This window comes from Magallana gigas, chromosome 5 (assembly GCF_963853765.1).
Source record: "Magallana gigas chromosome 5, xbMagGiga1.1, whole genome shotgun sequence".
In the NCBI taxonomy this organism is placed as follows: Eukaryota; Metazoa; Mollusca; class Bivalvia; order Ostreida; family Ostreidae; genus Magallana; species Magallana gigas.
The window spans coordinates 29,927,493-29,940,949 of NC_088857.1; the positions used below are offsets into that span (position 1 = coordinate 29,927,493).

The following is a 13,457-nucleotide window of genomic DNA, read 5'->3' on the forward strand; positions in this document are numbered from 1 at the left end:
TAATTTATCTCCTTAATGCTGGGCAATTGGTAAGGCATTATGTGAGGTTAGTATTGATTTTTTTTCTTGTAAACACAAACATATTACACTTATAGTATACGTACAGTATTGTCGATTTCTGGGGGCTGCTTGCCGTTGTATACACCAAGACATATCCGCAACATCGTGAACCAACAACGTTTTTCTCAGCTTACTAATAAGTTTGTTTTGGATTTTATGAAATTCTTTTCTTCTTATAATGGCCCACTAATGACATTTTGCTATGGGCGATTCAGAAATCTCAATGTATCTTCTTTCTGATGGCATTTCAGCCGGGCCGTTTGTTTGGAAGATTTAGTTCTTTGGTGTTCATACATAAAAGTTAGTTTACAAATAGACCAACTCTTAAAGTATAAACATCAAAATTATCAAACTGCAAGTCAAGATCCCTCGGTAGTTACAACTTTCGTTTTCTCTCTCTTTTTTTCTACCTTCCATTCCTGATAATACTCGGGCTTCTATTAAGAATCGACTTGTGCAGGGTAAAAGTGAAATTTTGTTTGCTCATTAGAGGTGGATACTTGGTTAAACTAACACCCCTTATCGTTTAAGAGTTTCCAATGGGGCGATTGTGCTATGTACGAGCTATGGCATAACGCTTTCTGTGAGAAGATATCGTCATTTGGAAAACTTGGGATTTCATTACGTTTAGGAAGTTTCTAAATTACATTGCGACCGAAACACATATTTTTCAAGTTTATTTATTAAAATTTTCGATATTTAGACACTTTTAAAGACTCTTAGTTTTGTTTATTTGTATACAAGATTATGACGTCACCATAAATTAGGTTGAATCTGTTCATGTGCAATGTGCAATTTAAACACAGTGCAATGTTTTATTTTGTGATACATGTATCAACCAGACAGGCTTTTTAAACACGTTACAATAAATGGTACATGTATAGTCTGCATATGAAAAATATTGCACATAATTCATGCAGAGAATGTTTTAAAAGATCTTTATAAAAATCTTATTTACATAAATACATATGTATTTATATTATAGTTAATAAATTTTTATACATATTTGTTTCCAATCAGTGTGACAAACTTATTAAAGAAAATATCCAGACATTGCCATGCGTTCAATTAAGCGAAGTGTATCATCCTTTACCTTTTGGTTTCTGTAAATAAATGAACACATAATATATTAACATCATATACAGTAATCATATTATAAGAGAAATGAAAGTCACTTGAGATGATTACTTATTAAAAAGTAGAGAAAAGTCCCTTAATGTGTCTGCATCCCTGTATTTCAGGATAATCTCCTTACACCCCTATGTCTATCGCAATCTGGGGTTAAGATGTTACAAGACCGAGGACTTTGTTGCTGACGGCGATATTGTGATTAATGACCAAATTATTCTTCGCCAGGCTCCGACGATAGACTTTAATGCAAAAACAATGAAGCAAGGTCGTTGGCGGAATCTCTTTTGTGTCCTTTTGTTAAAAGCCAAATTTGGTTCTTCACAGGGCCGAGATTAAAGTCTTTGAGAACGGTCCTGGAGAGTCGGGAATTCGGACAGGCTTCTGAAGAAGGTTCTATTGGGATATTGCGGAGACTGTAGATTTTCTTTGGGATTACATGCATATTTAAAAAATTCATATATTTTTTTTAAAATTTCGAGCAAGGTCGCCTTTGTGCTCTATTTTTTATACAACGTTAAGTTGTCAATTATAAATAGTTTACTGAAACAATCGAAGGATTGTTTTTCATCAAATATGAAAATAACCCGATAGCACAACAATGCACATTACAGATTGTAAATTTATTGTTGCTGCATTTTGGTTTTAATGATTTCTATGATATGGTTATGATTTTTTTTTATACATATTTTGAGTACATTGTCCTTTTATTTTTACATTACAATATATGTAGGAATATAAATTTTTTTTCATTCATCAACTCTGATCTTTAAATCTTGACTATTATCCTCCAAATTATTTGTTTTTTTCTTTTGCCCATTTGTGCAAGAGAGTTATCTCAACGATATAGAGAACGATAACAATCCTTCAGGTGATAGTATTTGTTTATCGTCAGATTCTAAGTGTCCTTAATAAGAAATCAAATGCAAATAAACTTCATCTTGCTTATTAATTGCCCCCATCCAAAATCATGTTGACTTAAGAAGGTGTCTTGTATGTACGCATTGTAGTACATCATCTTCTTTGATAGGTGCACTTAACCATTCCTTGTATCAAAGTAAAAACCGTAGACAAGTGGTTCCATACACATTACTTAAGTAAACACTCTTTTTGGATTTCTGTATATTACTCTGAGAAATGTCATTTGGAGGAGCCTGTTTTCGACACGTTCTTTGGGAGGATTAAGTCGGGCTCGGAAGCTGGAGGTTACTTAAGGTCTCGTTTTCATAGGGAAGTCCTTAAAATTATGTGTAAAAATGACCTGAACCTGTCTCTAAGGTGTGATTGATGCTTGGCGGGCTCTCTTGGTTCTCTTCTCTTTACATTAAAAGATCCGTCTGGTTGGTTTAACTTTGGACTCGCAAGTTAATGCCCACGGTTAAATATAGACGTTATTAAACGTCTGCGCGTCGTTTCCAGCAATAAACCTTGCTGTTTCATTTTCTTGAATAAACTGGACAAGGAAAGGTTTTTGAAAATGAAAAGAAAATCCATTCGCAGCAAATATTGATATCATTTTACCCACGAATATACTATTGTCAACTGCAAACCCATAAAAACCAAAGACAGGTAACGGGTGTTGTGTCTATAGCTTTCATCTATCGTTTGCAAAATCGCTTCAACTCTCGAGTTGACATGAAAGTCAAACAAGTCACACAGGTTCACGCATAACTTGGGTGAGGAACAGTCAGTCTCCTCGAACATTACGACCAAGATGTTACAAGAGTAAATTATTTCTTGCTGACAGGTGAACAAAACTATCGAGACGTTGACAGGACAATGGAATCAATAATACCACACACCATACAGAGAGGGACAGTCATTTCATGGCAGCGAAATGTGCAATAGATTCCCAGCCTCTTCCGGGGTATAAAAAATAATAATCTTTTTCTCCCCTTTTTTAAAAGAGGGGGGGGGGGGGTTTGGACAAAAAAAGTCACACAGTTTTGTTTTTATTCGCTAATATGTTTAGTAATTGTTTTTGGTCAATGGTTTGATTTGAATTGTTTTTATTCATTGTCATTTACATTGATACATTAATAATTAATGTATGTTCTACGAGGTTGCAATGCTTGAGAGAAAGTCTCTGCATACTTAAACAGAAAACAAATAACGAAACTCTCATTGCAATGAAAAACATAGCTATGAGAATACTAGTATAATTATCAGTACATTCATATAAAACAAAATATAATACCATCTTTCCAAGTCAAGGGTTTCCTTGACTTGGAAAGATGATTATAATACATGTAATTCCATTTCTAAATAACTACATATACTGAAGATTTTTACATAGTTGTAAATAGCATTCTTCAATTGAAAAATAAAACGGATTGATGATAATTTAGGTATGCAATGGAAATGTTACTGGCAAAGGTCTAAACTTTATCGTTCTGTTACAGATAAAGGCCAAAAAGATATGCCCATTATCCTAAGAGACTAATGGTAAAAACTTTGTCAGAAAAAAATGTCGTTCTTGTCCAACAATGTTTAGAATCGGGGTATTTGGATTTGAGGTTTTAAATGGTCGCCTTTTACCCTGTGTACAGCCACACAATAACATTTCCGCCGAGCTCTCTATTTGTGTTTAGTTGCAAACATACTTGCAGATGCATAATAAAGTCAGGCCACGAGGCAACGACACTTTTAAATGTTAGGTGTATTCCAAATTCTCACGAAAACGATGAGACTGTTAGAGCAACAGCACTCAGACGGAGAAGGTGTTTCTCTATTAGGTGTGCGATTTCTCCGCCGTTTTCATAACTTGGACAGACAACAAGCGTATCATTTCGAGAAGTTGACTTCTGCTTTTAGCGACCGAACTTGGGGTCTGTTTCGCGCGAAGGTGACATCATTTGAAAGGAATTTCAATCAAGAGCCTCTTAATTAGCTCCACTGTTTTGATATAACAATGGAAATTTGTTTTCACTTTATTTTGTTTCCTATCTCAACAAACTTATCAGAGAAGACAGACGTGAATCAAATCGTTTTCATATCATCGTATTTGAAACACTTAATCACAATTTTGTGTCTTTCTTTATTTCAGTCTCGGGTCTATCCAATTCGAATAAGTTGATTAGAAGATTTTTGGGGGGATTAGATGGGATTTACTTTATACCTAGCGAACAGAGGAGAATTGGTGTCTATACTGTGAACCTCCTAGAGGGGAAAGAACGCGCTTCAGTGTGTCACCAAGAATCCCCTCTATGAACAACTGACGAATTCCATTCCATCCCCATCGCCTCAAAAATCAAACGACTATTAGTCGTCTGCCTTCTAGTTTCTTTGCGGTCGACTCGGCGCTTGATACCTTTATAATGTGTTGGACGCATTCAAATCTCTGTTAATCCTATTCTAAATCTTTCCTCAGTGAGGCTATCTCGGGTAAACATCGTACGCGTGCCACTGGAGCTCCGTGAAACTGAGATGCATGTCCCTGGGAGTCAGAGACCTGCTATGAGCGGAATGTGCCGACACTGATTCTATCTTATCCAGGGAGTTCTACCCAAGCTCCATGCTGTCTGCGGACAGACTCGACCCCGACCAATGGAGCAGGAATTCCTATCATCAGAACCACTTTGAAATCCACTTGTTGCATAAGAAAAGAATTTTGGTTTGTTTGAAGTTAACTCAGGAAATTTAAAATTTGGTAGACATACTAAAGACGTTATAATTTTTTTTTTCAGTGAAAAAACATGACTTTATTGTAAAAATAATTTTGTTGCAAAGTTAAACTTAAATTGGTATTATACAATTTGTAAAAAAAAAAAATTAGAGCATCGAAAATTTTTTAAGCAACCAGCTACTTGATTGTCTGTAGGTTTTATACCATCATCACCCAAAAGAACTACCCCTCCCCCCAAATCCAACCCACCCTATATAGCAGGAACATCGAGAGAGATGTACACATACATATAAAAGAACGCTTCAGTAACAGACTCATGAAATATTTATTTGGTAACGAAGGAATTCAATATGTTAACATTACCGAGTAAAATATATATATATAGATATATTCTATGATGATATATAATAAAACAACGAACACTTATACAAATGCTTTGTTTTTCTCTTCCTATCTTCGCGAGATCTCTTGTACTACTAGTATCTCCAAAGCAGAGACCAAATCTGTAATTTAACATCCAATACATTTATATAATTATATATTAAATTATAGGAAATAAAACAAAATCAAACAGATAGTTAAGCATAATGTATTAGTCTCATCACACACGTGATATCATGAACAGAGATTTAAAAAAAAAAACCAAAGTTAATATTTTTATTTTATACTCATTTAAAAAAAAAACCACACACACACAATAGACTGGGTGAGCACATTTGTATGATTATATAAAAATTAAGACATTTTGGTATTTGCCATTTTATGAAGAAAACCCAACAAAGTCAGACTAAATTCTCAACAATAAAAATATAACTAACTAGCATCTTGTTCAACTCGCACACACAGAAGAAGAAAGAGAGAAAGAAAAACCAGTCACAAGCATCTTGGTGTCACTGAAATCATACATCAAAAGAAAATAAACATGACGGTATAAATATCAACAATCAATCGGTTCACTTCTTAATTCAACGCAGACATGTTTGAACAATTTTTTTTTATCTCTCTCTCTATGCAAGGTATAATAGAATCATGAATGTTGTAAAAAAAAAAATGCTGTGTTTGTACATGTATATAATATATGTATGTTATAAGCACCACCAATAAGTTTGGATTTTGAAATTACACAGACAACATTTAGAAGACGTCGTAGTGAGGTGATCATATATAAACACTCACAGTCTCTCATCATATTGAGTCGTTTTCAGTTTTCTATAAAATGTATTTTTATTTTTTCACCATTACAATTTCAATGCGATTTTTCTAATACAATGAACCATTTCAACAATCAATGCTTGTTACTCCAAAGCATATGGATGATTTTCAATCAAATTCTAACATCGTTTAACTTTTTATTTAAAATAATCTTATATCTGAACTACATTCAATTAGTATACATCTGATTGAGTTAACAAACTGACATCTAAAGCATTTTATTCCACTGAAAAGAATCTTTTCAAAATACCCAAGGTTTCACCTTATTAGTGTTGCTAAATGAGATGTTCTTTACAATTGTCTAAAATCTCTTCTTTAAAGGTTAAATTCTATATATGTAATTCAGGTAACACAGATTAAACTCATTAAAATTTACACATTAATAATGTTAGTCAACATGAAAAGTAATACTACATGTATAAAAATTTTAAAAATTTTACTGTGGTAATTTTTACAAACAGTTGCGACCATAATAGGTTATTTAACAAAGACAGGACCAAAAAGCTAGAACCATTAGAGAAAAAAATACAATATTTAAGTTTAAAAAGATTACAAGTTAACATTATAAAAAAGGACTTTTATATATACATTCCATCAACTAACAGGAACTTGGAAGAATATATATTCAGTTACCCAAACAGATTCTGATGAACTTATGTTTTTTATTTAAATCATTATTAAAAGATCATGCTAACCTCAAGGAAATCCAAAATGCTTAATGTTTTCAAAATTTATAAAAACTGCATTTTCTTACCATATATTAACATGATAATGCTTTAAAACTCAGAACAAGAAAAAATAATTTATATTTGATCTTTGGTCTTAATGACAAACACATTATCATCCTGCGAATATGACTCAGTCTAAATTCTTCCATATATATTTAAATATATATAAAAAATTATAGCAACTAAACAGGCAAGACTTTTTTCCCTAAGCAAAATACAATGCCTCAAGACACCAGTTCAAAATCTTCAGGCGAGCAATAATGTATTTTGTACGAAACACGAACACTTGAACTCTAGTCATCAAATATCAAATGCTGTTTGGAATGACGGAAGACAATATCCTAACTAAACATGTATATAAAATTCATTTCACATCTAAAATCAAATCTAATCAACAATGGTCAGTATTAAATCAAGATTTCCCTAATCGTAAACGAAATAATAACCTAAAGTCAATGCATGTATTTTGCTGTCCTTCTTTTGTGCTTGTTCATTTTCAAAATAAAAAAAAAAATTAGTTGATCAAAGAAGAGAGAATAAAAATTGGAAAAAAAATTCGTAGCGTATCTCAGATACTACACACGACTTTTTAAGAAAGTTATTTTCTTTTCTGTTTTTGTCACGTACATGATTTACACTGCAATTGCCAGCAATTACAAGAAGACCTGCATGTACATGTGTTAAAACAATGTGGTTATATGACCCCATTAAAATGTCAGAAAAAAAATATGAAAAACAAAAGTTAGCGCACAAGTTGCATTTACTTGCAACAGTGTACATTATATTATGCTCGATTCTTTTTTTCCATTTTCTTCCTTTTTTTAAAACAGTAATCAGTACTTCTGATATTTGTCCAATCAACCTAGACCACAATATAGCTAAATCACTTGTATCATTGTGTCTTCATTTTCTTTTTAACCACAATTGATTTCCATATATTTTGTTTACCCATAAGCATTTAAGTGAGCAAAATAATTTTGCTAAGATTTTGACAAGTGAAGAAAAATTGTACAACAGAAAGAGCACCTCTAATATTCTTAAATAATTTTTTTTTTAAATAAAAGTCGAAAATAAAAAAAAGTGTTGTTGTGAAAAGTCACACAACACAAATTGAGCAATTCCATGCATCGCTGATACAGAGCTGATTCTAGAATATATACCAGCTTTGAAAAAAACAAGTGCAACAAAAAACAATGGGGCATTGTCTTCACTACTGATGGAGGAAACAGTCCCAATACACTTACTATGTATCGAGAACCCACACAGATTATGTATAGATATGACGGTTGATAGGGTTTTTCAATGAGTTGTCTCCCTTTTTGGTTTAGCCAGCATTTCCTCTGCCTGATTTCCTATTGACCATGAGGTAAACAGCCATGATATGATGGCACATACAAGTAAAACTTAAAAGAATGAAATGAAATACTGAAAAAAAAAAATTTAAGAGAAAAAATTTCTGATCTGACCACATGATAAAATATAACTACTTCCTGCTGATAATATATCTTGTTTCCGGAATGGACCAACAATATGGTGTGCTAGCACATCTCTCTACTCAACAGAATAAAAAAACAAACAAGTCCTCAAGATTCACAGAAACACGGGTCATCTGCACCTGATGATGCAGACATGAAGATGAGATACAGGGTAGTTCCATTACATTGTACAGAGTCATCGTGTGAGGCAGTATATTAGAAACGTAGCACTAGGTCTCCCATAGTCCAACATCTTGTTAAGGGGTAAAGTTTTAGTAATTTGTGTAGTCTGCTGCCATTGATTGCGTTTTGTTTCTTTTTTTCTGTGATCTGTAAAAGAAGAAGTCAATGCTATTAAGACTTCACAGATTTATAACTTCATCAAACTTTATACCCGGTACATATATGTAATTAATATGATAACCGACACAACTATACTTACAATGCCGTTACTTTTTGAAGATCTTGAAAATGGATGACTTTTTCGTGGAAAGGGGTCCCATGAGCATAGGTACTTGGTTTTTATGTGTAATATTTATCTGAAATGAAACATAAATGGCATATGCTATAAATTTTGTGTAAAGATAATAACCTTAAAAAAATCATCAATTACAGTTGCATGTAATTACTCACAGTACAGGGTGGCTGTAACCATGGTTCACCATCTATCTGCATGGGAAACCTTTTTCTAGTCCTGCAATATTAAAAGGATGCAGTGGTAAAAAAAACAAACAAAACAAAACAAAAATTTTAACACCTACAAATCAATAGGATGCAGTGGTAAAAAAACCATTTTGATTACATCAGTTGAGGCCAAAGCTTTTGCAAAATCCTTGTCCACCTTGACTCACCTGATCACAACCTGTGTGCACTGGGCGAGGCGCCTCCCTGAGGCCCGCAGACCGGCATACACCTGACCCATGTGCATACTGTTTTCTAGCCCAACCACCTCTATCATGCTGTCTCCAACATCTGTAAGATAGAAAAAATCCACCTTTAAGAGTTAGGTTTTAAATAACATTTCCTTTAGGTACCTATATGCCTATAAAAAATTTCATTTTAAATATATGGATATGGATGCAATGTCATTTTGTGAAAAATCTTTCTGATGAAAGATATCATATATATACCCCCCCCCCCCTCCCCCCATCCTTTCCCCTGAAAAACCAAAAATAAAAACTAAACAAAACACACACCTTTCAAAAAAACATTTAATTACATGTAACAAGTGACAAGAACTACCTGTATATAATTTCTAAAATTCAATAGATTCGAGCAGTCTTTCTCTTACTTATTTTTCAGGGTATTTTAAATTTTGGTCTAATTTCTAAATCAGCATTTAAGCACTACGAAGCGCAATGAGTTTCCATTTCTTAACAAATGATTTTCATAGCAAAATATTTGGTCTATGTTTACTGACAATAATGCAAAAGTATTTTAAATTTTTTTTTTTAAATTCAAGAGTAAAAGTGCATTTAATTCATTTGTTACTTCAACATTTCTATTTCCATTCAAGGCTGACGATTAAAACACAATTTTTATTAATTGCATACATCATTGAACATGAATCAAATTTAGAAACACTGTCAATTTTTATTGAGTTTTTTTCTCGCTCTTTTCCTAACGGCTTCATGGACGGGAAAATGGCTTCTTACGAGGCAATGATATATTCCTTGCTAAAAATCATTTCTGAAACAGTGGGTTTATTTATTGACTTCCTATCACACCAGGAGACTTGATATATTAACTTCCGACGATGAACATTTATGACAGAAAACAATATTAAACATAGAACTCTTGTCAAAGGCAAAAAAAAGTTAAGATCTTAATCACGTTAGGGATCTGTCATTTTTTGTGGAATGTCTGTGGGAGCATGTGGATCATCAAATGGGATTACAGTGCTTGTTCTCTCGCGGATGACTTCATATATTGAAATAGAGAGGAAAAAATCGAGGAAAATGTCAATTCTCTGTGATCTGTACTGCAGAATCAGAAGCAGGACACTTGTTAATCTTTTTTTTACTTTATATGTTAATTGGAATTATCAACTATGGTACCATTTAAATGACAACTATATACATTCTCAAGTTTGCTTTTTGCTGAACAATAATACATACAACATTGCATTTTGAAGAAAAAAAATGCCCGAATAAAAGGATCATGAAAATAAATAAAGCATCTTGCAACTTCAATTGGCTCAACTTAACTTAAATTCAATCAATTTTCTTTTCCAATACCAATTATTTTTCCACCTACTCTGTTGATTGGAATAAATACCTCCCCCCTCCCCCCCCCCCAAAAAAAAGTAAAATGTTAAAGTTTTGACTAGAGTAAAATCTACTTGACCTAACAAGTAGCCATGAATTATCAAAACAAGAAAGGCAACTAAGTTCAAACAAATACATCTTAATTTTCTCTTTTTTTTATGTGCCATTTTCTCCCCCAATATACATATCATTGCCTGTTTTCCTGTATTTCTTCTTTATCAACATACTTGATTTATCTTACGCCTTATGATCGACCCATAATAGTATTAACGGTGTAGAAACAATGCCCCCGTTTGATCTTTTTTATGTTCTCTCTCTCTATTCATTGGTTTTCACATTTCAACTTTTTTTTCACCAATGATAATTACCCCCATACTTGTATCAATGTATGCAAATGAGGAGATTAAATACGGTGTAAATAAAGCTAGCCATTGTTCAAATCCACGCCAAATCACATTTAAGATGGGAATGCATGGTGACTTTTTATTCATGTGGCCATAATTGCGGCGATAATCTTCACAAGTAAAAGGCATTTTTCCTCTCAAAAAAAAAAAAAATACACCAAGAATATTAATTTTGTCAATACAGATTTATAACTGGGAAAAAAATGCACCATTAGAATCTTAACTCCATGCATTTAAACTGAATGGAGCCAAGGTAATGGGAGAGAGACTCTCTATTGTAATTGGTGAGATCGAAGTATATTCAAATTAGCTAAGGTATTACCTCCTAATTGCAACATATAAGTGGCTGAGGCTTTTTATTCTGCAGGAAACATTTAGTTGAAAATAAAAATTAGACCTGATAATCATCCGATCATGTGTCAAGAAAACAAGAGTGATTAACAAGATCATTTTCAGGCGAATTTAATACCTGCACGGTCGAGAAAAGCCAATACTTTTATGTGTTTTTAATAGCAGGAAAGTCATTTACTCCTACTATCCTAATAAAAGTGAATGAACAGAACAATTGCCATTTGAGGTTATTAGTACTTGCTATTTAACTCTGGTGATTTATTTTTTATTATATAGGTTTGCGCATAAATTAAAACAGCGCAAAGTACATATCAAATGCTTGTAAACTGCATACATGTTTACAAAACAATTCTTTTTTTAAGCTTTGGTTTTGTGCTTTCCTTGCAAGCATATGCAAAGATCATTTTCTTTTTTTTATGAAAATATTATAAATAATTGATGAAATACATGTACTACAATTTAATCACAAACATTTGAAAGGAATACTCTTGATCATGTAAATTTTCTGTATGGGCTTAGTGGATTAAACAAATTAAAAATGTTTTCGTAAGACAACAAGAAATTTTTTTTTTTTCCCCAAAAAATGTCACAAAATTACTAGTACATATACAGTGTACACCTCTTAACTCTTTCAAATCTAACAATTAATCAAAGTCGTTTTGTTGAAGCAATTTTCAAAAATACTGTGGACTGATCTTGTAATATGACAATGTAAATATGTTAATACAATGTATGCAAGTCCATTTAAAAAAAAAAGAAGACTTGAGCTTTATATTATGGTGATCCAAAAGCAATTGTGTTGACTCTGATTATAAAGCTGTTTAAACACTGCAAATGTCAAGATCATTATTTTGAATGCAGTTCTCAAAACTTAAAGTGCAGAAGGATTGAGCATTTGATTATCAAAAGTATAAGAAGGAGCAAAAAAATAAATCTTATCTTTTCATGACATTACACTTTCCTTTAATAACTTGGTGGCCGTCTTTCACTAACTACATGCTCAAGCCATTATTATAAGCAATTTTCATCTTTTAAAAAAGAAAATGGCATTGATAAAATTTCATGTTATTGGTAATTCATAAACTGATGAAGAAGTAAACGACACTCATATTTCCCCAGAAAATTGATCTTCAAATAGCGAGTGATTGTCAGGGAATTACACTTAATTTGCACGAAAAGAGCCTCGTTCTTTTTTTCCTCTGTATCAGAAATTTAATACAATATAAAATTGTAATATTGGTTTTTGGTTGAGATATTGTGTGATATGGACAAAGCCTCGATTCAGAAACTTCTGAAACATCTTTTTATTTTTTTTTAAAGAAATAAAAAAAATGACTAATGACATTGATTAAATATTATTTTAAGAACTCCAGGATATTACCCTTGAAAGAGGACATGGTCTTTATAATAGTTTGTCGCAAATATAAAGTAAGGGTACTTCATGTTTATTTCATACTTTGTTTATGAAAGTTGAGAGAGAGAGAGAGAGAGAGAGAGAGAGAGAGAGAGAGAGAGAGAGAGAGAGAATGTAAGAAAGACAAGAGACAGAATAGGGAGAGATTAAGGAAAGAGAGAAGAAGAGAAAACACGGGCTGAATGATGCACTGTGTCAGATCATCAGGACTGCATGAAATCAATACAAAAAAAAAACGCAAACCATGCAGGTACAATATGGAGAGCCGAAACCCTGCAGATTTTTATTACATTTTATAACGACTTTCATGTCAAAATGACAAATTGTTTATAGTTCTATTTAGGAGCTTGTCAGGCCCAAACAGAGCTTTCTCAATTAAAAAAAATTGTTACCATAGCGATGTGATGATTATTATAGAACGGCGGCAAAATTATTTTTGATGAACAGCTTAAACGCTGATAGTTTGTGCTAGGCCTGTGACAAAATGCTTCCTCCCGTGTGCGATTTTTTGAGATTTGTAAATCATAGTAATAGACACGGCTCCAATTAACTTGCCCACAATAAGAAGTCAAGTTAGGAACAGCCGAGCTAATAGATACAGTAAATGAGGTCCCCATAGCTTCTCCTCTCCACCATTAATTGAATCGAGTCAAAATTCAAACAAGAGTCAGATGACAATTCATTACTACCGTCCACTTAGGGAGAGGGGGGACCCTAGCTAGCGGGCATAACTCTTCATCGTCTGGGAGTGGAAGACTTGTGGGGATCAAAATTTACACACTTTTAGCAACAG

The 13,457-nt window shown here is 32.9% G+C and overlaps 1 protein-coding gene across 12 annotated transcripts in view; it reads right to left on the bottom strand.

The window, feature by feature from the left end:
* Positions 1 to 5,119: 5,119 nt before the first annotated feature.
* LOC105347404 (diacylglycerol kinase beta) overlaps positions 5,120 to 13,457 on the bottom strand; it is a 55,225-nt gene continuing 46,887 nt past the window's right edge. For all 12 annotated transcript variants that reach the window (XM_066084132.1, XM_066084128.1, XM_066084130.1 and 9 more), the window contains 4 exons: positions 9,080 to 9,200; positions 8,862 to 8,922; positions 8,671 to 8,767; positions 5,120 to 8,558 (listed from right to left, as the gene is read on the bottom strand). In XM_066084132.1, coding sequence (XP_065940204.1) covers positions 8,678 to 8,767; positions 8,862 to 8,922; positions 9,080 to 9,200 — 272 coding nt within the window. In that variant the 3' untranslated portion in view covers positions 5,120 to 8,558; positions 8,671 to 8,677. The remainder of the gene's footprint in view (positions 8,559 to 8,670; positions 8,768 to 8,861; positions 8,923 to 9,079; positions 9,201 to 13,457) is intronic.